General features: G+C 52.5%; 1 protein-coding gene and 1 non-coding gene across 2 annotated transcripts in view; one reads left to right on the forward strand and one right to left on the reverse strand.

The window, feature by feature from the left end:
• Nucleotides 1–24,251, forward strand: part of ALDH1L1 (aldehyde dehydrogenase 1 family member L1) — a 90,575-nt gene extending 66,324 nt beyond the window's left edge. Inside the window, exons 15-23 of the mRNA XM_039218531.1 lie at nucleotides 1,177–1,282; nucleotides 2,320–2,407; nucleotides 10,249–10,342; nucleotides 12,751–12,850; nucleotides 14,136–14,234; nucleotides 17,781–17,946; nucleotides 20,761–20,866; nucleotides 21,939–22,138; nucleotides 23,916–24,251. Of these exons, the coding sequence (XP_039074462.1) occupies nucleotides 1,177–1,282; nucleotides 2,320–2,407; nucleotides 10,249–10,342; nucleotides 12,751–12,850; nucleotides 14,136–14,234; nucleotides 17,781–17,946; nucleotides 20,761–20,866; nucleotides 21,939–22,138; nucleotides 23,916–23,971 (1,015 nt within the window). The 3' untranslated portion in view covers nucleotides 23,972–24,251. The remainder of the gene's footprint in view (nucleotides 1–1,176; nucleotides 1,283–2,319; nucleotides 2,408–10,248; nucleotides 10,343–12,750; nucleotides 12,851–14,135; nucleotides 14,235–17,780; nucleotides 17,947–20,760; nucleotides 20,867–21,938; nucleotides 22,139–23,915) is intronic.
• On the reverse strand, nucleotides 17,019–17,103 carry TRNAE-UUC. The gene has a single exon. It is a non-coding gene; the product is annotated as a tRNA-Glu (tRNA).
• Nucleotides 24,252–25,018: the final 767 nt, after the last annotated feature.

Raw genomic sequence — 25,018 nt, forward strand, 5'->3', positions numbered from 1 at the left:
CCGTGCTCCCTCCGCATTCTCATCCTGCTTGGTCTGCTGGGTGAGCTGGGTGTTCATGGGGTGGGGAGTGGCTCTTCCAACCCCTGAGTGCAGCCTATCGCTCCCAGGATGCTGTGCTGGCTCCCAGATTGTCCTGCCTTCGGTCTTTTTTTTTTTTTTTTTTTAATGTTTTATTTATTTCTAGGAGAGATAGAAACAGCGTGAGCAGGGGAGGGTCAGAGAGAGAGGGAGTCACAGACCGAAACAGGCTCCAGGCTCCGAGCTGGCAGTCAGCACAGAGCCCGGCGCGGGGCTCGAACCCACGAACCGCGGGATCATGACCCAAGCGAAAGTCGGACGCTTAACCGATTAAGCCACCCAGGCGCCCCGTCCTGCCTTCAGTCTTTACCCATGCTCTTCCCCCTGCCTGGCTGGGTTCTGCCAAGAAGCCCTCTTTTGGGGAAACAATCTGTGGTGATGATGATCATTAATATGATGAAGAAAACAAGCTAGGTAGCCTGTGCGGTGCTCTGTGTGGCCTGGCTCCTTAACCGTCCAACACCAACGAAGACAGCACCCTGTGTTTCACAGGAGTCAGCTGGGACCACACGTGTCATCATTCGGCCCTCAGGGACCACGGGGGCCTCCCTTTGACGGAGACACTGCTCGGCCAGAAGCTTTCTCTGGGACCAAGGGGCAGCGACGCTGGGTACCATCTCTTAATGCAAAGCAGACAAGCCTTACTAGGCCTCCCCAGCCGACTGCTTCCTTCTCTCCGCGGGGCTGCCCCCTGGCCTCACACCCAAGAGGACCCTCCCCGACTTCCTCCAGGCCCACCCATGTGATCCCAACCCTCTCGCATACTCTCTCAGCCCACCTGGGCGATCGCTGGCCTTCTCCCAGGCCATGCCTGCTGTCAGCTCCCGCACTGCCTGGTGTCGTGTCCTACTGGACTCTCCTTAGACAGCACACGAGAATCCGTGTTCCCTGCCAGGAAGAGAGGCCACCACCACGCCGGACATACTGCCCCATCAGGGACTGGAAGGGCAGGGGTGAGCTCTCTCAGGGGGACCTTGGGCACCATATCAGGACACCTGGAGTGTAATGGGTGTCAGGCTCGAGGAGAGAAGCAGTTGGCAGGTGCAGTCCGGCACCCAAGGTCGGGCGGAGAGACAAAGACCCACTTTTGTACAATAGGGTGTGTGGCATCGTCATCCCCTGGAACTACCCCCTGATGATGCTCTCCTGGAAGACGGCTGCCTGCCTGGCTGCTGGCAACACAGTGGTGATCAAGCCTGCCCAGGTGGGTCTGGGTGTGTTCCGGGGGTGGCCTATGGGCTGCAGAGGAGGACACAGGTGGCCCGTTAGCCCCTGTGCCCACCCGGACTGGCTCCCCCACAAGGGAGGAAGGCGGAAGGGCCCGAGCGGGTCCCCCTGGGGATGTGGACACCACCTGCACGAGCCTCAGCTTCCTCACCTGTATATTGGAAGTAACAGCCTGTCCCCTGCCTGCCCCAGGGGTGTTAGGACCCGTGATGCTCCATCACGTGGCTCTGGACAGCGTGGCCCGGAGGTCTCTTGCTCTCCCGGCTGCTTTGGGGCAACTTGGCTCCCAGAAAGTTATAATTTAAAACCCAACAATAGCGGCAGCTAGCATTTACAGTATTCACCCCGAGGCAGCATTTTAGCGCATAACAAATTCCATTAACATTATAATTTTCCATTCCTTTGCTCACTTGAGCGTCGCAACAACTCTGTGAGATGGCTCATAACCTCCCGCGTTACTGGGGGTTGCTGCACACAGGTCCAGGCAATTGTCCCCGGAAGACCCGCTAGCAGGCCTGTGCCCTCCCAGGGCCAGCACCCCACAGACGTGGCGGCTCAGCCTAAGGCCAGGTGGTGGGCAGGGCACAACCCAACCTTTACAAGGCAAACTACCTGGGTCACAAGAGGAATTACTGCTAGCAGGCCAAGGGAGGGGAATGGCCTCCAGCCATGAAGCAGTGATTAGAATCTCGCACACACCACGGAGCTCTGGGCACTGCCTGGCACTGAGGTGCTTCCCGGCAGTCTGGGGACTCTGCACTCCCCGAGTGGAGAAGGTGTGAATGTTCAGGAAGGGGCCAGGCCTGGCCCCAAGGCTGGAGCCTGCCATGAGAAGGCACTAGAAGACACAGGAGGTAGCAGGCCTCACTCCCTGCTTTCACCTGGAGCTGTGGGGGAAGCTGGCTGGTTGGCAGTACCCACTGTGATGGGCTTGCCCTGGGGGGTCCTCCTGCCATGACTGCTTCTCCCTGCTCGCTGCCTCGGCTGCAACAGTCTTCTTCCCTGCCTCCCCAGGTGACTCCACTCACAGCCTTGAAGTTTGCGGAGTTGACCTTGAAGGCTGGCATTCCCAAGGGCGTGGTCAACATCCTCCCCGGATCTGGTAAGAGATGTGGACAGGGGCACCTGGGGGCGCCAGGGCTCCAGGGAGTCAGAGATGCACTTGGTCAGAACAGGGCTTGCTGCATGACGTGCTCTAGTGGGGCAGAGTGATGGGGGGTCCAGCGGTCCAGTGGGGGTGGCCAGCCTCTTGGGGAGATACAGACCCCGACCTGGAAGGGTTCTAGCTTTCAAATGTTTCCCCAAATGTTTTCCATTTTGTGTGTGTACATGTACATGCTCTGGAATAAATTACATAACTTGGGAATTATTATGCCTAAGAGACTTTGTCTGTAGAACATTCTAGGCTTAGAGCATTAAGGAAGATATTACATGTGTTGCTTCTTTAGTTTCTTCTGTCGTTAGTGGTCTAGTTTATTGGAAATGTCTGTTCTTGCACACATTTAAAATACATTGGCATAGAGTTGTATTAATAATTTCTTAGAATGAATTCCTTTTTTGATTCTCCCTTTGGTTGTTATAATAACCCCTTATACTTTTCGTGTTTTCTTTCTCTTTTAAAATTGATGAAATTTGTGAAAAGCTCTTGTTTGTCCCTGTACCCCACTCAAAAAACAAAACAAAACAAAATAGTTCTCAAATGTTTCCCATCCCATTGCTATCCTGTCCTGTGATTTTTTTTTTTTTTTTTGCTTTTATCATTTTTATTTCCTTCTGTGTTCTCCTGTGTGCTTTTTTGGCAACTTTTTGAATTGAAAGTGTAATTCATTTATATTTTTTTGTCATTTAAAGGAAAGCATTTCAAGAGAACTTTGGTGACACCTCATACTTTTTTACTAATATTTTCATTATTATAAATGTCCCTGTTAATTTCCCTAATAGTTTTTTGTCTTAAAGCTACTTCATCTGATACTAGCATAACTACTCTAGCTTTCATATGGTTTTTGTGTGCATGATGTAGCTTTGTCATCCCTTTACTTGCAACATATTTATATCTGACGCCTCCTTGAATAGCATGTGCGTGGATCTTGTTTTGATCCAGTGTGACAGTCTCTGCCTTTCTGACTGGACTGTTTAATCCGTTCACGTGTACTGTGATTATTGAAAGAGTGGATTTATGTCTGCCATTCTACTTTTTGCTTTCTGCGTCTCCTGTCTTCTGTTTCTATTTCTCTTTTATAGCTTTCTTTACATTAATGAATATTGTCCAGTGTAACATTTTAATTCTTTTAATGATTTTTTTCACAATAGAATTTTTCATTATTTTCCTAGTGGTTTCTCTAGGATTTACCATTATTTCCGAATTTATCAGAAAATACTTCAGATTTATGCTAATTTAATTCCTGGGAAATATACAAAGACTATTCCTACATAGCTCTATGACCTCTGTGCTGTTATATCACATATCTTTGTGCCCCCATCATATTAATATATGTTACAAACCCAATAGTACACTGCTATAACTTTATATAATTTTATGTCTCTGAGAGAAGTTAAAGAGAAAGGGGAGCAACTATATAATTACACAGTTTGCTATATTAACCTTATTTACATTTCTGGCTCTTTCGTTTGTTCCTGTTGTTGAGTTACTCTGGTATCACTTCCTTACTGCATTTCAGTTTTGTTCCCACCTACCTCCTCTCTGCTATTATTGTCAAATATCTTTCATTTATATCTGATGTAAATGCAACAATACAATTATATACACATTTCTTTTTAAATCAGTAAAGAAAAGGAAAAAAATATGCATTTAAGCTGTCTTTTATAATTATATAATTACCTTTCCTGATGCTCTCTGATGGATTCAAGTTACTGTCTGAGTCACTTGTTTTCAGCCTGAAGAACTTCCTTCAGTATTGCTCATAAGGTGGGTCTGCTAGCCACAAATTCACTAAGTTTTTGTTTATCTGGAAATGCCTTTATTTTTTGCTTTTATTTTTTGAAAGATAACTTTGCTAAATATAAGATTCTTGATTGCCAGTTTTGTTCTTTCAGTGTTTGGAATGTATCATCCCAATACCTTCTGGCCTCTATTGTTTCTGATGAACAATCAGATGTTTCTGTTAATCTTAATGGGGTTCCTTTACATACAATTAGTCATTTTTCTCTGGCTGCTTCCAAAATTTTCTTTTCTATTTGTTTTTCACCATTTTTTACTAAGATGTGTTTGAGAGTGCATCTCTTTATGGTTATTTTACATGAAATTCATTGAGCTTCATGGATATTTGGATTAATGTTTTACATCAAATTTGGGAAGTTTTCAGCCATTATTCTAACATTTTTCTCTGCTCCCTTCTTTATTCCTCGCTTTCTGGAACTCCCATTATGCGTATGTTGGTGTGTTTGATGGTAATCCACTCCTTTCTGAGGCCCTTTTCATTTAAAGAAATTATTTTTCTGTTTTTTTTAATTTACATAATGTCTAACTATCTTAGAGCTCACTGATTCTTTCTTCTGCCAGTTCAAACCTACTGTTGAGCCACTCTACTGATTTTTTAAAAAATTTCAGTTAATGTACGTTTTAATTCCAGAATTTCTACCTGGTTATTAAAAAGTTTGTTTTCTTGATATTGTCTACTTGATGAGACAAGTATGGTCTTTATGCATGGTTTCCTTTAGTTCTTCGAACGTGTATATAATGGCTGCTTTGACATCTTTGCCTATTGAATATGACATCTGGGCCCTCTCAGCTTATATCACCTGCTTATTTTTTTCTTTCCTGTGATGGGTTCTACTTTCCTATTTCTTTGCGTGCGTCATAGCTGTGTTAAAAGCTGGAAAATTTAGGTAATATATTGTACCAATGCTGGGTACAAATTCCAGAGTTTGTTTTTGTTACTTGCTTGTTTATGTCTTCAGTGACTTGGCCAGGCTATTTGAGAGAAGTCTGTTTTCCCCGTGGTGTGTGTCCAGGGATGTCACTCATCAGGGAGCACAGCCTTGAGCATGGGATGATAGCAGTTTTAGCAGGGCTCTCTATGACTCTTTTTCCCTGGTCACTCTGTGGCTATCTACCCTTTTGGTGTCATACTCGCAGTTCAGTTCCGCTAAGGACAGTCTGGTTGTTCTATTGTTTTCAACAACACGCTGCGGCATTTCATTTGCCTTATGATATAATCCAATTAAATTTGAACCCCTTTGCAGGGGTAGTTTGTTTTTTTTTTTTTAATGTTTTATTTATTTCTAGGAGAAAGAGAGAGAGACAGCGTGAGCAGGGGAGGGTCAGAGAGAGAGGGAGTCACAGACTCTGAAACAGGCTCCAGGCTCTGAGCTGGCAGTCAACACAGAGCCCGACGCGGGGCTCGAACCCACGAACCGCGAGATCATGACCTAAGCGAAAGTCGGATGCTTAACCGACTAAGCCCCCCAGGCGCCCCACCGGGGTAGTTTTTGAGGCCAGCTCTTGAGGTTTGTTTCTACCCAGAGAGCCCCTCCCTGGTTCTCTCTGGTAAATTAACTGACCTGTGGTTTACCTCAATGCTATCATAGAGCTATCAGCCTTCTCTTAAATGCTCATCCACAAAATCTCCATTGTTTTTGAGAATGCCCTTCAAATTGAACTTCACACAGTTTCAAATAAAGTCAGTGCCTCTTAGGAACTCTCTGTTCTTACAGAAATCTTGTCCCCCTGCCAAAATCTGGCACAGGTGAGGGGGGCTGGGTCTAGGCAGATGAGGTCGCAATAGTTTCAGCCTGCCACACCCGGGTAAGAGCCTTCACTTTATGAGTCGGGACCAGGTGGAAGGCATACTCAGCAGGAATTTAGCTTCTAAAACACAGAGTTGGGGCTCCTGGGTGGCTCAGTCGGTTAAGTGTCCGACTTCGGTTCAGGTCATGATCTCACGGTCTCTGGGTTCGAGTCCCACGTCGGGCTCTGTGCTGACAGCTCGGAGGTCGGAGCCTGGGGCCTTTGTCATGTTCTGTCTCCCTCTCTCTCTGCCCCTCCCCTGCTCATGCTCTGCCTCTGTCTCTGTCTCTCTCTCTCTGTCTCACAAAACTAAATTTTAAAAATGTTTAAAAAAGTTAAAACACCGAGTTGGAGGAGATGAAAAATGCTGATGCCCTGCCCCTCCCAGTGAGATGTCATATCTCTGGACCGGGAGCTGGAGGAGAGGAACCCTGCCTTCCTGACCACACCTGCCTGGGGTAGTTTCCATCACCTGGAGGGAGAGAATGGTTCATGGCTCAAGTACCACAGACTCTCACTGTTCTTACTGAGATTTAGGAGATTTACTTGAATAAATCTTTCTTCATCTGCTTAAATGGGAGTTTAGGAAAATTTTCGGAGATTGTATATGGTTGTTGCTTTTTATCAATAATTTTCACCAGTTATGGTTATTTTCCTGGGAATTGTCAACAGGGCTCCTCATACTAGTCTTCAGCGCTCACTCCAGCCTCATGCCTTTTAAATTGATTGTGTTCATATTTGTAGTTTTGATATATTCTGTGACCCAGTAAGACTTAAAAAAAAAATCCAATTGTTTTGTTTCTAAAATTCTATTCCTATGTTTCTAGTTTTATTATGTCATGATCAGAGAATATGGCCTTTGCATTTGTTTGCTAGTGCTGCCATAACAAAGGACCACAAACTCAACAGCTTAAGCAACAGAATCATACTGATCAAGGAGACTAGAAATCAGAGATGAAGGTGTCACTAAGGCATGCTCCCTCTAATGGCTCTAGAGATGATGCTTCCTTGCCTTTTCCTAGCTTTAGAAGCATCACTGATTTCTGCCTTGATCTTGACATGGTGCTTTTTCTCTATGTGTGTCTGTATTCATGTCCCCTCCCACCTTTTTTAAGGTTTATTTATTTATGTGGACAGAAGAAGAGAGAGAGAGAGAGCCAGCAAGGGAGAGGCAGAGACAGAAGGAGAGAGAGAATCCCAAGCAGACTCCACACTGTCATCACAGAGCCCAATGTGGGGCTCAAGCCCACAGACCACAAGATCATGACCTGAGTGGTAACCAAGGGTCAGATGCTCAACAATTGAGCCATGCAGGCACCTCTCAAATTGTGTCAAAGGACGCCCTTGACCTAATAAACCCTTTACTGGTTTAATATAAGGTTTATTAAGGCCAACCCTAATGATGTCACTTTAACTAATTACATCTGCAACAACCCTATTCCCAAAGAAAGTCTCATTCTGAGGATATCAGCATATGAATGGGGGAGGACACAATACAACCCATAATAGCCTGTAAACATTCTTCTTTCTAAAATGGAGAATTTCTAGGGTACCTGGCTGGCTCAGTCAGTGAAGTCCATGACTCTTGATCTCAGGGTTGTGAGTTCAAGCCTCACATTGGGTGTAGATATTACTTAAAAACAGAATCTTTAAAATGGAAAATTTCTCTTTTTTTTAAATGTCTTTTTTAAATGTTTATTTATTTTTGAGGGAAAGTCAAAGCTCAAGCAGAGGAGGGGGGAGAGAGAGAGAGAGAGAGAGAGAGAGAGAGAGAGAGAGATTGAGAGAGAACAGAATCTGAAGCAGGCTCCGGGCTCTGAGCTGTCAGCACAGAGCCCGACGTGGGGCTCAGAACAAGTTGTGAGATCATACCCTAGGCCAGTCAGACACCTAATCGACTGAGCCACCCAAAATGGAGAATTTCTTTGTGATCTAATATATGTCACCTTCTTGTAAATGTTTCTTGAACAGCCTAAAACAGTGATTTTGTTATTATTATTATTATTAATTTACACTTTATTTTTCAGAGTAATTTAAGGTTACAGAAGAATTGAGTGGAATGTATTGAGAGTTCCCATATACCTCATATCCCCACTTGTATACAGTCTCCCTCACTGTTGACATCGTACCCCAGAATGGTATATTTGTTACAATTGACAAACTGACACAGACACATCATTAACACCCCAAGTCCATAGTTTTCATTTTCATTAGGATTCACTCTTGGTGTTGTACATTCTATGACTAATGTGTTATGACATGCCTCCACCATTGTGGTATCATATGGAAGAATGTCACTGCCCTATGACTTCCCTTTGCTTCACCCACTTTGCCTCCCTCCCTCCAGCCCCTGGCAACAGCCAACCTTTTACTATCTCCGTAGCTTTGACTTTTCCAGAACATCATATAGTGGACTCACATAATATATAGTCTTTTCAGATTGGCTTCTTTCACTTAGTAATATGCGTTTAAGTTTCTTCCACATCTTCTCATGGCTTCACGGCTCATTTCTTCTTAGTGCTGAATAATATTCCATTGTCTGCATGTGCCACAGATTATTTCTCTATTCACTCACTGAAGGACATCTCAGATTCTTCCATGTTTTGGCAATTATGAATAAGGCTGCTATAAACATCAATGTGGAGTGTTTTTGGTAGACATAAGTCTTCGACTCATTTGGTAAATACCAAGGAGTGTGACTGGTGGATCTTATGCTAAGGTTAGGTTTACTTTTGTAAGAAATGACCAACTGTCTTCCAAGGAAATTGACCCACTTTGTATTCCTATCATCAAGAATGAGTGTTCCTCTTGCTCCAAATCTTCTCCAGCATTTGGTGCTGTCAGTATATTGGATTTTGGCCATTCTAATAATTGTACAGTGGTGTCTCATTGTTTTAATTTGCAATCCCTAATGACATATGCTGAGCATCTTTAAAGGTACTATCTGCCATCTGTATATCTTCTTGATGAGGTGTGTGTACAGACACTGCCTGTACAATTTTCCAATTGGATTGTTTATTTTCATAGTGTTTCTTTTTTTGTATGTGTATTTTCTTTGTATATATATTTTTATTTATATATATCATTTATTTATTTTATTTTATTTATTATATATATATATATAAATGTTTATTTATTTTTGAGAGAGAAAGAGAGACAGAGTGTGAGCAGGGGAGGGTCAGAGAGAGAGGGAGACACAGAATCTGAAGCAGGCTCCAGGCCTGAGCTGTCAGCACAGAGCCTGATGCGGGGCTCGAACCCACCAACCGTGAGATCATGACCTGAGCTGAAATCAGACACTCAACCAACTGAGCCACACAGGTGCCTCAAGATCTTTGTATATTTTGGATAGCAGTCCTCGATCAGATGTGTCTTTTGCAAATACTTTCTTTCCCCAACAGTTATACTCTTTTTAACAAGAATGGTGGAATGGAATTAGTATCTTAACTCTATATAGAGGATGAAAGTGTCCCACTTCAAACCCACTGAGCCAGAATCTTCACAGGTGCACCTGGGCACGTGCAGTTTTACAAGCTCAGAGGCAGGAGAGCCATGGAAATGGAGGGGTTGAGTGGGTGGAGGAGCCCAGGATTAGGCAATTGATAAGGTAGGGAAGGGAAGTGTGAAGACCGACTCCCAGTTCTTGGCTTGAACAACTGGCTGCAAGGAGAGGTTGTTTACTGAAATGGAGAACCTGGAGGAAGAGCATGTCTGGGGAAAGAGTAAGAGTTCAGTTTCAAACATGGTGTATTTGAGAGGCTGCAAGGCATCCAAGTGGAGGTGCCGAGCAGTCAGAGGAATCATAAATGGGTCCAGATCGCAGACAGATTTAGAGGATGCTGTGTCTGAAGACGCAAGTCAGGGTGAGATCAAGCTAAGGAGACAGTGTGCATTGAAGAAAGGAGAAGATGGCCTTATTTGAACATACTCACCTCTTTAAAGACCGTGTCTCCACACACGGTCAGCTCTGAGGTACTAGAGGTTAAGACTTCAACATAAGGAATTTTGAGGGCCTATGATTCTGCCCATAGCAGGGAGCGAGGCCCAGTAAGCCCTGGCACCGAGGGCTCTAAGTGCTTGGGGTGTACAGCCCAGAGGTCTGGCCTAACGAGGTGTGTGTGAGGGGTGGCAAAGCTTGTACCTCCCCGTCAGCACCTGCTGGCTGCGCTGACTCCCTGGCTCACTCCAACCTGCAGGCTCGCTGGTTGGCCAGAGACTCTCAGACCATCCCGATGTGCGGAAAATTGGGTTCACAGGTTCCACGGAGGTGGGAAAACACATCATGAAAAGGTAGGTGGGGGGGGGGCGCTGGTCACAGTGTGGGGATGTAGACAGTGTTGTGTGTGAGCGTGAGGCAGTTCCCGACCCAGTGTCTGAGTTTCTGACCGGCCCCAGGTGAGACCGGCGCAGCTGCTCCCAAGCGTGCTTGGCCCCAAGGCTGCTGGAGGCTCCATGCAATTTGGGGCCCTGAGCATGCATGGCCGCTTGGCACAGAGCTGCTCTGAATTAAGAGGGGCTTCAAGTGTAGAAGACCCACTGGATCTTGAAAACTTAGTGCACAAAGTAGCTCATTAATAATTTTATATTGTTGGCAGGTTGAAATAATTAATTTTTAAGAATTAGGTTAAATTAGATTAGAAGTAATTTCATTGGTTTCTTTTTAGTTTTTCTTTTTAAAACTAAAAGGAATTTAGTTTTTCAGTGGTTAGTGTAAAAAAAAAAATTGCTCTTATATTTGCGGCTGGTGTTTGAGGCTTTTTTCTATTCCATTGGAGAGACCTGTTCTAGAACATCCTTTATCTCTTATTCTTTGGACTTGCCTCAAACCAGCTGGGATTCTATTCCTGGCTCTGCTACTAATTCATGATATGACTGGGGCGGAGCCCAGACCCTTGCGGGCCCCAGTTTCCCCACCAGTTCAGTGAAGGTAGTTTTCATGCTCCACGGTGTCGGTTTGTGCAGCCAGCAGGCTTGGGGATATAGACAGGGCTGGACCGCAGCACAGTACCCGGTAGCCCTGGCTGTCCCAAGACTGTCACGGGGTGAGTTCTGGGGATGGGTTTCAGGCATCTGTCCCTGCGTGATAGGTACGAGTAGAGTGGAGCTGGGGTTCTGTCGGGCATAGTGATTGATGCCTTTCTCTCAGGCCCTGGGACCACCCACCTCTGCCTGAGCTCTAAGACTCATGGGTGGGTCTCCCAGAGCAGTCCAGCGATGACATGACAATTCCACAGGGAGAAAGGCTTCTCTTGTGTTAAAACATGGCCTCATTGTAGCCCCCAGTGCAGAGCAGAGCTCTTGTTCCCTGGGACCCTTCTGCAGCCCTGGCCTGCTCTCCAGGGGCCTCTCTGTCCCGCAAGACGGAATTCTCACGCCTTGACCCCACACGCTCCCTCTGAGGGTCAGGGTGAATACTGGGCCCTGGTGCCTTTGTCGAGCAGGCACCATGTTTATGCTGATCACAGCAGCTCTACGTGGCACCCTTTTCTCAGCCGGGAGCCACAGCCAATGTGGCTGGTGGAGTGTATCCTTAGGGTCCGTGGAGGCTCACCTCCCAGCGTGTGAGCGGGCCAGGCAGAGTGACTCTGATGCGTTTTGAGTGCAGCAGAGCAAGCCTCAGCATTGAAGAGAGGGAGGCTGGTGGTGGTGCAGGACTGACGGATGGGGTGCAGATGGACGGACGAGGGAGGGGACCGGGGGCCAGCTGCAAGTAGTCACAACAGCTTGGGTACTTGCCCTTACTGAAAAGCTGGCTGGTCTCCCCAGTGCTGTGCAGGCCATGGTCCCATGCAGGCACGTGTGTGCTAGGGTGAGGGAGGGCTCAGTAAATGTCAGCTCTGAGGACTCCAGGGCAGGAGGGCTTGGGTGGGTGTCCTGTGGCTCTGGGGCTGCCATCTTCTGGGGACTTTCCAAGACCCCTGGGGCTGGTGCCTTAGATAGGAGCCTTCTTCCTGGGTACGGCCGGAGTGAGGAGATCCCCCGACTCCCACCCGGTGCCATGCTGGTGTTTCGCTGGCCCACCCTTGTGAGTGTCCCTTTGAGGACAGTACCAGCAAGCACACTTTGTGCCCACTGATGCAGCATGCACAGGACCCCCAACTTCTCTCTGTTTGCACCCGTCAGTAAAAACCCAAAGGCCAAAGGCCCCGTTGGCACCGCCGCCACCCCACCGGGGGGGGGGGGTGCTGGTTCTGTGTTTGGTTTATTCATTGGATGAACAGAGCTGCATGACCAGACAAATGCCTGTCCACCACGGTGGGGCTTATGCTTTGACGGGCAGGGCCAGACACAAATACACTACACAGCAAAGCATATCAGGCGTGGAGCTCAGCAGCATGCAGTTAATAGGGAGCAGCTGGGGGCGGGCACCCCAGCAAGGGGACGTTAGAGCAGAGGCCATAAGGAAGTGAGGAACGAGCTTCAAGGAAATCTGAAGCAGGAACGATCCCGAGGGGGCTGCGAGAGCAAAGGCCCTGTGGTGGGCGTGGGCCTGCATGTGGAAGAGGAGGAAGGCAGTGGTGTGGAGAGGGGAGGGAAGCGGGGAGGGTGGGTGAGTGTGCGAGTGGGGGAAGCCCCCTCTGACCCTCCGCTTGCTCTTTGAGTACAGCATGCTTTGGAGCTTCCCTCAGCCCCTCCGTCTGGAGCTCCTGTGTCCCCTTCTCCCAGGGACCCAGCCCTCCAACCTCTGTCCCTTTCAGCTGCGCCCTGAGTAACGTGAAGAAGGTCTCCCTGGAGCTGGGCGGGAAGTCACCCCTCATCATCTTCGCTGACTGTGACCTCAGCAAGGCTGTGCAGATGGTGAGGCCCTCCCTGGGGGCGTGGGGGATGGACGTGGGGCCCCTGTCTCTGATTCCACAGTCAAACCCACACATTTGCCCTAGACTGGCAGGAAGGGGCCTAGGGGACAAAGAATGACATACGCCTTCCAGAAGAACAAACTTCCCGGGAAGTTTCGCAACTGTCAGGATTACCGAGATCAGCTTCACAGGATGGGAAACGTTAGCCATGTCTCCATCTGTTCTGATATCAGCATGAAAACCTTTCCTCTTTGCTGTGTCTGCTTGCCCAGCTATACCACTGACTCACTGGGCAGCCTCAGGCAAGTTCCTCGAGCTTGCTGGGCCTCGCTGTCTCACCTGTACGATGGGGAGACGACATCTCTGGTTGTTACAGGGATTCAACAAGCTATTAAGTCTGAAGGGCTTAGAAGATGTGGCAGGTGCTGTGTGTCCGTTGTGCGTATTGTCACTGTCATTGTTACACCTCAGTGCCTCCCCGCACACATTTGAGAGCAAGCCAGTAAGGCCATGTTCAACCAGGTGCCTAAATACACCCCATTCCATCCAAGTCTCACTGTGCCTTGGAGCACACTGTGACACTAGCATGGACATGAAAGGGCGTGCAGCTTCAGACAGGGAAACTGAGGGAGGCAAGTCCATCAGCCCAAGGGTCTTGGCCGCGGTGTCAAGGCCAGGGCTTCAGGGCCAGCGGCCCAGGCCATGTCACTGGGGGTGCAGTCACAGCTGCCATGAGAGCCAAGATTGACCCAGAGCAGTCAAGCTCACCCTTCTCCCCCGGCCCCCCTCATAGGCCTCCCCAGGTCCAAAATAGAGGCTCCCTTGAGCCTCTGAAGACAGTCATTCTGGACCCCTGCCAGGAATTCTCTCAGGCCTGAGCTGGTGCCCTGTCCCTCCCAAGATACGGGGCTGCTGCCTGCTCCAAGCTACCAGACCCTCCAGGCTCAGCCCCAAGAGTGTGAGCTCTGACCCCTCCTGGACCATCCCAGGGAGCACGCCTGCATAGAGGGTGTCCAGGCTCACCCCTCGACTCCCTCTTGTCCTCCACTCTCTGCAATGTGGACACAGGTGTCCCCAGGGGATGGGACTCCTCTCTCCTCTCGAGAGGGATGAGCGGAGCCCGTATGCCCAGCCCGGGCTGGGCCTGATCCACCATCCCGTCCAAGTTCAGGACATGCACATTCCTCCCCTTCCCGATAGGAAGGGGGTACCTGGGGCCGACGGGAAACGGGGGACTGGTGCCTTGGGAGAGGTTGCAAGCCAGCATCCTTGTCCGTTCTCTGAAGGGGATGAGCTCCGTCTTCTTCAACAAAGGCGAGAACTGCATTGCCGCGGGCCGGCTTTTCGTAGAGGACTCGATCCACGACCTCTTTGTGCAGAAGGTGGTAAGTTCTGCTGGAGAGTAGAACTTGGGAAGATGTGGGCTGTAGGGGGTTGGGGGCAGGAAGACGGGGCTGGGCCACGTGGAGTCTGGGACTGTTCATCCGAGCCAGGAAACCCTCGGGCAAAGCCGTATCATGTTTACCGGTTCTTATTATTTCAGCAAGAAATAATAACCCCGCAGCTCAGGCTGACATAACGAAAAAGGGCCTCGGCGAGGCCAGGTCCCCAGCAGTGATGCCTGAACCCGGAATTCAGGCGCACGTGGCTCATGAAGGGCAAGCTCCCAGGTGAAGCCTGGGAGGAGGGACATGGGATCAAGTGACATGCAGCCCTAGCCTGACCCACACACAGGAGCTCTGGAGCAAGAAAGACAACGCACAGGTGTACCCCTGGGGTCACAGAGCCGGGCTTTCGTCCCCTGTCAACAATTGTCGGCTGTGAGTGTCCATGGACTAGGGGAGTCCTCCCTGGGACCTGGGACCATCAGCAGCCACTTCTCACAGCTGCTGCGGGACGGGTGCCCACAGGTAAGAGGCTGAGGGATGGGGCATAGAACCGGAGGGGAAATCGCCCCGTCCCCACTGACTGTTAGAAAAAGCTGTGGGGGAGGGGGGGGCGCCTGGGTGGCTCAGTTGGTTAAGCGTCCGACTTCAGCTCAGGTCATGATCTCACGGTTCATGGGTTCGAGCCCCGCGTCGGGCTCTGTACTGACAGCTCAGAGCCTGGAGCCTGTTTCAGATTCTGTGTCTCCCTCTCTCTCTGACCTTCCCTTGCTCATGCTGTCTCTATTTCTCTCTCAAAAATAAATAAAATATTTTTTTAAAAAAGGCTGTGGGGGAGGATGATGGTTGGCGTGACTGGGTCCCAGATCCATCCCTGGTCCGTTAAGTGACTGCGGGATCCACGGGGCTCTGGTCGGCTCAGCTTCAGCCGAGAGCCCTTCCCCACATCCTGGAAAGGAGAGTCTGATCACAGTGGGTGAGAGAGGGGATGCTGGAACACAGCCCTTGAGTGCGGGTTTAAACAAACTGTATTTACAAAGCCGGGAAGAAAAGAGAGCGCAGGACTGAGACAAGGCAGGGCAGGTGTTAGGAATGAGCTCTAGAGAGGGTCTTTTTTTTTTTTTTTTTTTTGAGAGAGAGAGAGTGAGAGCGAGTGCACGTGCGCTTGAGTGGGAGAGGCACAGACAGAGAGGGAAAGAGAGAGACTCCCAAGCGGGCTCCATGCCATCAGCGCAGAGCCCAACATGGGGCTCGATCCCACAAACAGCGAGACCACTACCTGGTTCAAAATGGAAAGTCAGACGCTTAACCAACTGAGCCACCCAGGAGCCCCCAGAGAGGGTCTAGCATAATGCGTAAAAATATGAAAGGCAGGGAGGAAAGGAACAGACCTTCTAGAAGGGAGCGTAACAGCTTTTTCCATGTCACAAGCTATTCCCAAAACTTAGTGGCTGGTGGTGACAGCTGTTCATGCAGTCACAGTCCTGCGGGTTGGCGCCGTGGGCACCGGCACAGGCTCCCCTGAGGTTGGCTCATGCGTCTGCACTGCCAGGGACACTGGTGGCTGCACTGGGAAGGCTTATCTTTTTCCTTGTGTTGCTTCGTCCCACGGTGTGTGCTCGGGCACATGCGGGGCCAGCGTCAGGACTCCCAAGAGTGAGAGCAGGAGTTTTGATCCCCTTCGGGTCTCCCAAAGGTTGCTGGTGCCACACTGTACCTGCCACAGCAAGTCACAGGCCAGCACAGATTGAAGGTGTGGGAAACCAGCTCCACCCCGAGGGGAAGTGTGTACAGTGGCGTCCACCCGTGTGACCCGCTGCGGACGGGAAGTGTGTACAGGGGCGTCCACCCGTGTGACCCGCTGCGGACGGGAAGTGTGTACAGGGGCGTCCACCCGTGTGACCCGCTGTGGACGGGAAGTGTGTACGGTGGCGCCCACCCGTGTGACCCGCTGTGGACGGGAAGTGTGTACGGTGGCGTCCACCTGTGTGACCCGCTGTCATTTGGGAGCTGGGCAGCCTGGCCGACCAAGTCCTTCACTGGAACAAGCCCAGCACAGGAAGAGCTGAACCTGGGGCACAGATGGACAGTCATGATGGAGGGGGTGGCTCACTGAGTTATTGGGAGCACAGCCCTTCTGGAGTCAGCAAGGGAGTTGTGAAACCCCCCAGGGTGAGGGCAGGGGTCAGAATCCCAGGATAACTGTCAGGATCGTCAAATACAGCAAGAGGGAAGTGCACCCAGGACATCAGCACTGTTGCTCTTGGTGTCCTAGGGAGACAAGGTGGAGGGTGGCCAGGCAGGAGCGGAGTTCTTGGTGAAAGGGCAAGAGGGTGGTCCGCGGGGGCTTGAGTGTCTGCTGCACCCGATTAGGCCTGGCTGGGGCACGTGTGCAGAGCCCGAGTGGAGGGGTGAAGTAGCCCTTGCCACGGAGGAAGAGGAGATGGCCAGTCAGGCCTGACCTTGATGTGGCCACAGTGAGGGTGTAGATGACCTTGTTTGGTTTTAGGAAACCAGAGAAAGAGCCCGGAGAGAGAAAATTGGAAGGGGTGGATCCTAGCCTGGAGCCCAGAAGTTCTGATGTCTACACCCCACTGGTTATGCCGTCTGAGTTCTGTTTCATAGCACAGTACCCCATACTCAGGGGCTTTTTTTTTTTTTTAACGTTTTATTTATTTCTAGGAGAGAGAGAGAGAGAGAGACAGCGTGAGCAGGGGAGGGTCAGAGAGAGAGGGAGTCACAGACGGAAACAGGCTCCAGGCTCCGAGCTGTCAGTCAGCACAGAGCCCGACGCGGGGCTCGAACCCACGAACCGCGAGATCACGACCTGAGCGAAAGTCAGACGCTCAACCGACTAAGCCACCCAGGCGCCCCACTCAGGGGGTTTTCTGACTCTCTGCGCTCAGCCCCAGAATCCAGCAGACACCATCTGGCACATCCTTTGAGGAGACCCAGACTTTGGTCTCCGGGCACCAAAGCCTAGACCTACTTTTGGGTTGGTTGAGGCAACAGGGAAGGCTTCCTGGAAGGAGGAGGCCTTGAAGCTCGGCCCTGAAGCGGGCAGAATTGGGAGCAGGAGTGGGTGAACTCAAGGCCCAGGCCCCTCTGCTCCACTCTTACCACTGGGGCATCGCAGCAGGCCTGGTATTTCCCGGCCCCATGCCCATCCCGTTTCTGGAGTCCCCAGAGAAACGTTCCTTCAGCTTCTCAGCCTGTGAAGCTGGGCGCAGGACCGGTGTAGACGCTGCAGGACCAGACGCTGCTGGCGCCACCCCCAACCCCATGCCCAGCCCTCATCCTTGTCCCTGGACACCTCCGTTTTCCCAGCTGATGCTACGCTCGGGTCTCCTTGCACATAGGACACGTCTTGGGTTTCCGCCTGGAAAGCAGGTTTGGAACCAGAATATGGAACATCCCGAGGGCGTGTGGAATCTCTTCAGGGGCCAGTGGCCGGTGGCCAGATGCAAACGTGTCGGTGGGTCAGGTTTGGAGCGTTGTCAGGAGCTGCGGTCCCTGAGCAGGACCTGAGGGAGAACCTCTCCGCAGGTAGAAGAGGTGAAGAAGATGAAGATCGGTAACCCTCTAGACCGGGACACCAACCATGGACCGCAGAACCACCGAGCCCACCTACGGAAGCTGATAGAGTACTGCCAGCGTGGCGTGGAGGAAGGGGCCACGTTGGTCTGCGGTGGGAGTCAAGTCCCGCGGCCAGGTCAGTCGGGGCACTCCCCTCGGGTGAACTGAAAGGCCAGTAGCGTGGCCTCTGGTTTCCTGTCTACTTGTAATCGGAGGCAGGTGAAGGCCACAGTTAGGCCCCCAGGACCCAGGGCCCATCTGGGACACTGGATGGCGTGGCCTCGGCTCCCTGGACACCTGTCAGACCAGACGTGGTACTGGCAAGGTGAAGACCCCAAAGCTGAGATCCAGTCAGTGCTGGTTTAATGTGTATCATGGTGGACTTTGATTTGCCATAAACCTCTCCGCACCGTTGATTTTCTCTCCCCCTGTGGATTCCATGGCCCTGGCTTCATGGCTTTGTATCTCGGGCGTTACTTCTCAGCGGCCACTCTTCGCTGAACCCCCCTCGCCTCCTGTCCCTTAAGTGGAGGTGTGCTCCAAGTCTCTCCTGAGCTTGGAGTGCTTCTTACGGCAGACGCTTTCCATGCAGGACCCCAATCCCTGCAGTGGCTCGGACCCTCCCAAATACCTGTCTCCGGGCTCCTCCTCACCCAGAAATCCTGCCCACCTGGACACCTCCGCCTGCATGTCCACGGCCCCTTTACACTGAATGGGTAACAAATCCGCCACATCGTCTGAGTGTCCCCCAGCACCAACCTGCCCCAGGCATACACCTGCCTCTCTAGAATCTTCCATGTGATCAAGTCACTGGAGCCAGAGGAGCAGGAGGTGCGGCATGGACTATTCGAACTGCTTCCTCGTTAGACTACCCGCTACATGGGGAAAGGCACTGTGTCTGTCTCTGTCTACACCATTAGGTCCTTCATGCCAGCCCTGAGACTCATAACAAACCTGAGTTAATTTGATGGATTGAAGGAGGGAATGAAACAATGAATTTTAGACTCCTCTCTTCCTTTGACCCTGTACCCTAAATAAATTGCCTGATTCTCTTAAATAAAAAGTCTTTCTTGCCCGCCCACATCCCTGCTGCCATCCTGCGAACGCTCCCCAGCTTGTCTTGCCTGGACCTCACGTCTGCTTCCCGAGAGACCTCTTGTACCACGCTAGCCCTTTACTCACATAGCTGCTGGAAGTCTGCTCGTATCTTCCCCAACATTGAAGCAATTTCTACAGTGACCCGTCTCCCTGCAGTGACAAGCTCAGACTCCTCACTTCACACCCAGGGTCTTGCATGATCTGTTTCTAACTTGCTTGCCAATGACACATGCTCCAGCCATTTTATACTCTCTCCGAGCACATCCCACCTGTCCTTGCTCCCTGTGCGTTTGCTGCTCCTCCGACGAGCAACTAGCTCCCATTTCCTCACCTGGTGAAGTCATCAACCAGCTCCAATAACATAGACCCAGACCATATATGTTCCTGTGTCACAGCTGTTCCCTGCCATCTCATACAGTGATAGTTTTATAGGCACTGACTGCCACTCTCTGCTCACTCCCTTCTCTGCCTCCAGTAGACTAGGGGCTCCCTGGGGCCAGAGTTGGGGGGCTGATGGGAGAGAGTGAACGGAAGGCATGGTTTGCAGAGCAGTTGGGGTGGGTGCATTACCCAGAAGCCGGGCCACCATCTCCACCCCCTGGCCGGATTCACAGACTCTGGTGAGGGGCAGAGCTGTGGAGTATGAACTCTACTGGAAGCCAGAAGAGGAGGGAGCATCGGCATACAGTGTCCCTCATGGGACCCAGAGGGCCAGAGAAGAGTATGGAAGGAACGGGAAAGGGACAGAGCCAGGCCAGCCCAGAGCCTCCAGCTCCTGGCGAGCAATAGTTCATTTGCTGATTGAGTGAATACAGCCCCCCCACATGAGCCAAAATGTGTGTTCATACCTAACTTTTTTTTTTTTAATGCTTATTTATTTTTGAGAGAGAGAGAGGAAGAGAGATAGTGCAAGTGGGGGAGGGGCAGAGAGAGAGGGAGACACAGAACCTGAAGCAGGCTCCAGGCTCCGAGCTGTCAGCACAGAGCCCAACTCAGTGCTCGAACTCATGAACCACGAGATCATGACCTGAGCCAAAGTCAGACGCTTAACCAACTGAGCTACCCAGGCGCCCCTCATACCTAACGTCGGTTTTAAACATTGTAATTAATATTAAGATATAATTTACAAATGTATGAAAAACATGGAGTATTTTATTTAAGTTACTTTTAAAGTTAATCTCTTTTTGTTTTTCTGAAAACCAGAAAGAGAAAATTTCACATCTCTCAATTTTCCCTTATGAAATTCAGGCTAAACGAAACCTCAGTTCTGAGGGTCTTGGGCCCCTGGGCTCTGTGTCCAGAGGAGAAATAGAGGAAGCATTTCTGCTCTCAGAGGTGGTTCCGTCTAGAACCAGGGCCTGTAGGGGCGGCGGTCTGGATGGGAGTAGGTGGTCGGCCTGTGTTGACAGGAGAGCACGTGCACTCACCCCTGTGCCTGGGGCACCAGCTCCCACACTGAGGTGCCCGTAAGGAGATGGACGCAGTCCTGGGAGATCTTGTCCATCGGAACTCGGGTCCAATCTCCTCCTCCTCCACCTACACCACAGGGCCCGATGGAAAGCCACCCGAGGGGCTACGCTAGGTAAAGATTCGCTGCTCCATCACAGACCAACGCCGAGCATTAGCCTCATTTCCCTCAGCAGCGTTTAGTTGAAAGGGTCGTAAGGATCCTGTGGACTTCTATGCCTGGGGCAGGAAAGGCACCCCCAGAATGTGCCCGCCACCACACAGGCGTCACAAATTGCAGTGCCAGAGCAAGAATGTGTGCCTGTGGCCGGCGGGACCCAGGCCCGGCCTGGGAGAGGGCCACCCTCCTACACACCGCGGCCACGGACCTCTGTCTCTCCCTTAGGTTTCTTCTTTGAGCCGACTGTTTTTACGGATGTGGAGGACCACATGTTCATAGCCAAGGAGGAGTCCTTTGGGCCCATCATGATCATCTCTCGGTTTGCTGATGGGTAGGGAGTCCTGCTTATGTCTCTTGGAAACTCGATCTTCTTCCATGCCTTGCTGGGCTCGTCCCTTGAACTTTGGGTCGGGGGGTGGGGGTGGTCGGAAGGAGAATTCAGGTGGGGGGGGGGGCTCTGGACGCAGCCTAGCCTCGCCTGCCCAGTCCTTGTCAACCACTGAAGTTAGGAGAGCCCCAGGAAGTCCCGGAGGGCTGGGTCCAACTGAGAGCATCCCCTTTGTGTCTCTGATGCCTCTCACAGCATGTTGGGTCCTGTTCTCATTATCTGCTGCTATGTAATAAAGCATCCCAAACCCCAGTGGCTTAGAGTAACAAGTTACTCAATTCACTTGTGAATCTTCAATTTGGTTAGCGTCCGATGGGGCTGGCCACGTCTGCCTCCAGGTCAGGGCCTCCCCCTGGGCTTTCCGTGGCACGGCAGCGGCTGCCCGTACCCAGCTCGCCCAGAGCGGCCTGGCGGAAGATGCAAGCCTCCCCAAGAACTGTCAGTCAGCCTCAGAAACCCCGGAACCTCATTTCCCCTCTCCTGTTGGCCCAGCAAGTGACCAAGGCCACAGGCTCTTTTCCTGACTATTAGTTTTCAGAGTAGCACCTCTGAGAAGATTCTAGAATGGCACCTCATCCTCGATACACTCTACTTCCCACGGCCAAAGAATTATCAAACTGATCTTCACGTGCTGTGTTAGAATGAGACACTTTTCCACTGTCTACGAAGCAAATGCTGTGCTGAGTCTTCCAGCCCACCCCGTCTGTGGTGGGGATCCCCCCAGGGCAGCTCCGTGAGGAACGCCTGACTGGTGTGCCTTTCCGTGTGCGATGCGGCTCCAGCCTGCGCCGTCCCCCCGTCTGTAAATGAGGGGCTCGCCCGTGATGACCAGGGTGCTCTGCTCTGCTCTGCCTCCTCCCTGTCTTCCTTTCCTCTTCCCTCAGCTGCCCCACCTCCCAGCACATTTCTTCAGAGGGTCCCGCACCCCGGAGGAGGGCGTAGGTCTGCCTGCATCCCACGCCCCGGGTGGCCCCGTGACCCCCCTCACAGAGCTCTTCCTGGGTTTTCCCTGCAGCGATGTGGACGCCGTGCTGTCTCGGGCCAACGCGACAGAATTTGGCCTGGCCTCTGGCGTCTTCACCAGGGACATCAGCAAGGCCTTGTATGTCAGCGACAAGCTGGAGGCGGGCACCGTGTTCGTGAACACGTACAACAAGACCGACGTGGCCGCTCCCTTCGGAGGCTTCAAGCAGTCGGGCTTCGGCAAAGACCTCGGTAACCCAACCCTGAGCACCCGTAAGGCCCCGTGGTGCCGGGCCGGTCCTGGGGGCCGGGGGTGTAGCGTGGACGAGATGGCTGCCAGGGCTCTCCTCTTCCCGGGAGGGGACAGGCGAGAATGCGGGCTAGATCCTGCTAGAGCGTGAGGCGTGCAGGAGGCAGACGGGACAGAGTGATCTGGCCAGGGAGACTGGGAAGGTGGCCAGCGGGGCCAGGATGGGCCTCTACCAGCAGGCGGCGCCGGCGCGGAGACACCAGTGCCTGGGGGAGGCAGGATAGAGACCTTGAGGGGGCCGAGGGGGCAGAGGGGACAATGGGTCCTGAGACACCAGCTTTGGTCTTGGGGCTGCAGAGAAGCGCCTGAGTGCAGGGACAGGAAGGACCGGAGGAGCGGAGGCTAGGGAGGCTGGCAGAGGCCCGGAGAGCGGGGTCCCGGCCGGCACAGTCAGAGCTTCGTCCGCAGAGTCAGGGGCAGCCATGGAGGCCGAGTGTGGAGGCCGATGGGGCAGTGTGAGTCCCCAGTGTGGAGACAGTGTCACCCAAGCGGCCAGCCACGTGCAACCCCCCTGGCCTGCGGGGGGAAGTGGCGGTCTGGCCAGGCACTCCTGCCCTGGGCTGCTGCGTGATTTAGGACCAGGGCCACTCTCCCCGTCCTGCCACTGCGGAGTCCGGCAGTCGGACACTGGCTCCACTTGGGGGCCCCACCTCTGAGGCTCAGCAGGGGCGAGGGGGGCAAGCTGTCTCCCGGAGCCTCCATCCCTGAACCCAGCTCGGGATCCTCGGGGAGGTGGTTGCTATTTCGTTTGCTCTCCCCCTTCACACCCTGCGGGAAGCCCAAAAGGTGCACGTAAAAGGAGCCCCCACAACACCCCCAAAGCCTGGGAGCACACCGTGCGCACAGAGGGCGGGGCTTGCCCACTCGCACCCGCACGGGCGTGATGTCGGACAGTCCCGCTCCTTTGGCCCTTGTCTGCCACCTCTTTCTGCCCCCTCTCCCTGGTGTCCTCCACGGAAATGTGCAAATCGTCATCCAGGGGGCTGTGGGCGCCAAGTCCCCAGATCTGCTCTCTGTCACTTAAGGCTATGCCCCCGCGCTCCTCGAGCTCATCCTGTCTGCTGCCACCTCATCCCCAGTGGCCTGTGCACGTAAGCCAGGCCTCCCCAGCAGCGCATCAGGGCTGGGCCCAGAGACCTCAGCTGGCCCTGGCTGGTGAGCTGTGGCTCCTGGAGCGAACCTTAAAGGGTGGGGGAGATGTCAGGCAACCACGCGTCAGGACCGACATGCTGGTTGCGGGGCCAAACACCGGCTGCAGAGCACAGCCAGCTTCTGGGTGCCTGTGAGTTCCCTTTTCTAGTAATGGTATGACCTGGGATTAGCTGGGGGGGTGGGGGGGGGGTGCAGCCCTGGGGACAGGCGAGGGGCTGGCACCTCTGGTTAGTAAGGGCCCCAAAAGAGCCTCTTGGTGGCCCTCGGGCTGATGGAACTGCCATCCCTCGAGAGGAGGTAGTCAGAGCAGGGAAGCTTCTGGAAGAGTTGCCCCAGATTGGTCTCTATTCTGATGCCTGCAGTGGAATCCTCACCACCCCGTACCCACGCAACTGATGCCTGACCCCCAGGGCCTCAGCTTCTCGTCTGTAACTGGGGCTGAGCCTAAGCTGACGCCACCTGGTTGGTGCGGGATTCTGTGTGACGACAGCGCTCAGCACAGTGTGGGGCCCGCCGTAGGCGCTGCTGTGAGGATGACGTTTCCCAATGGCACGTGGTGTCTTGCAGGAGAGGCGGCCCTGAACGAGTACCTGCGGCTGAAGACAGTTACTTTTGAGTACTGAGGAAAGGTCTCCTGAAGATCGCCCCCCTCTCTACGACGTGTCCTCGCCCTCCACTATGGGGCCTGCGTTCTCAGGGGGAGGCCTAGGCTGCCCCTCCGGAGATCCCGGCCTCTCACCCCCCTCCGAGAGCACAGCACCCACGTGAGGCACTGGTGGAAACCCTCCTGTCCACACCCGCTGTCCCTGCTGGGACAGCCCCACCCCTGCCCAATCACAGTGGCCTTTGTTTGCTGAGAAAGTGGCCCCAAGGTGAATACACGTTCTGACCGGTGGCAGCAGGGCTCCTGTGTTGCTCCACTTCGTCTGTGGGTTCCCCTGGTGGCCCTGCAAGTGCTGACACTCGGGTGGCATTGCCCAGGGAAGGCGTCCTGGGGAGAGGTACAGGAGGAAACAGTGTGGTGCGTCAGCTCCAGCCCGCGAAGCCGGTGCTGAGATGAAGCTACGTGTGTGAGATATTTGTGGGGTGATCCCTGGGACATGCAGAGCAGAGGAAGCAGGACAGCCTCGCACTGTGACACAGCTCTGTCTCCTGGGTCGCAGCAGCCTCCCTGGATGGGACTGGCCCTGCCTCGCCTGCTCAGCCTTCCACTTAGTTCGTGCTTGCTCGTCTCACCCCACAGGACTCTGGGGCCCCGCCTTCTGCACCCTCACCCCTGAGGTCACAAACATTACACCTCTACTTACCTGCTGTGGCCTCGGTTTACCCCACTTGGCGCTCCGCTTGGCATTCCACGCCTCGACCCCGACCCGGCTCTGCCCCTCTGAAGTTCCCCTCCTCTCCCTGCATGGTCCCTGGCCATGCCGGGTATGTCCTGGCCCAGCCCCTGCTCACCTGGGAGCGTCAACCTTCCCGCTTTCGCCAAGTCTGTCCCCCAGGGCCTGGGAAATCTGTCTCCCTCCCTCAAAGGAAGGTCCCCTTGCCTGGCTTCCTTCCATTAAGACTTCTCTTCCATTCAGGATACGCTTTTGCAGAAGGCCCGCCCAGACTCCCCCAGTGAATGGTAATAGTAGTGAGAAGCACTAACTCACTGAGTACTAACCGGAAGG

This window comes from Hyaena hyaena, unplaced genomic scaffold (genome assembly GCF_003009895.1).
Source record: "Hyaena hyaena isolate Hyena2069 unplaced genomic scaffold, ASM300989v1 scaffold_775, whole genome shotgun sequence".
Classification (NCBI taxonomy): domain Eukaryota; kingdom Metazoa; phylum Chordata; class Mammalia; order Carnivora; family Hyaenidae; genus Hyaena; species Hyaena hyaena.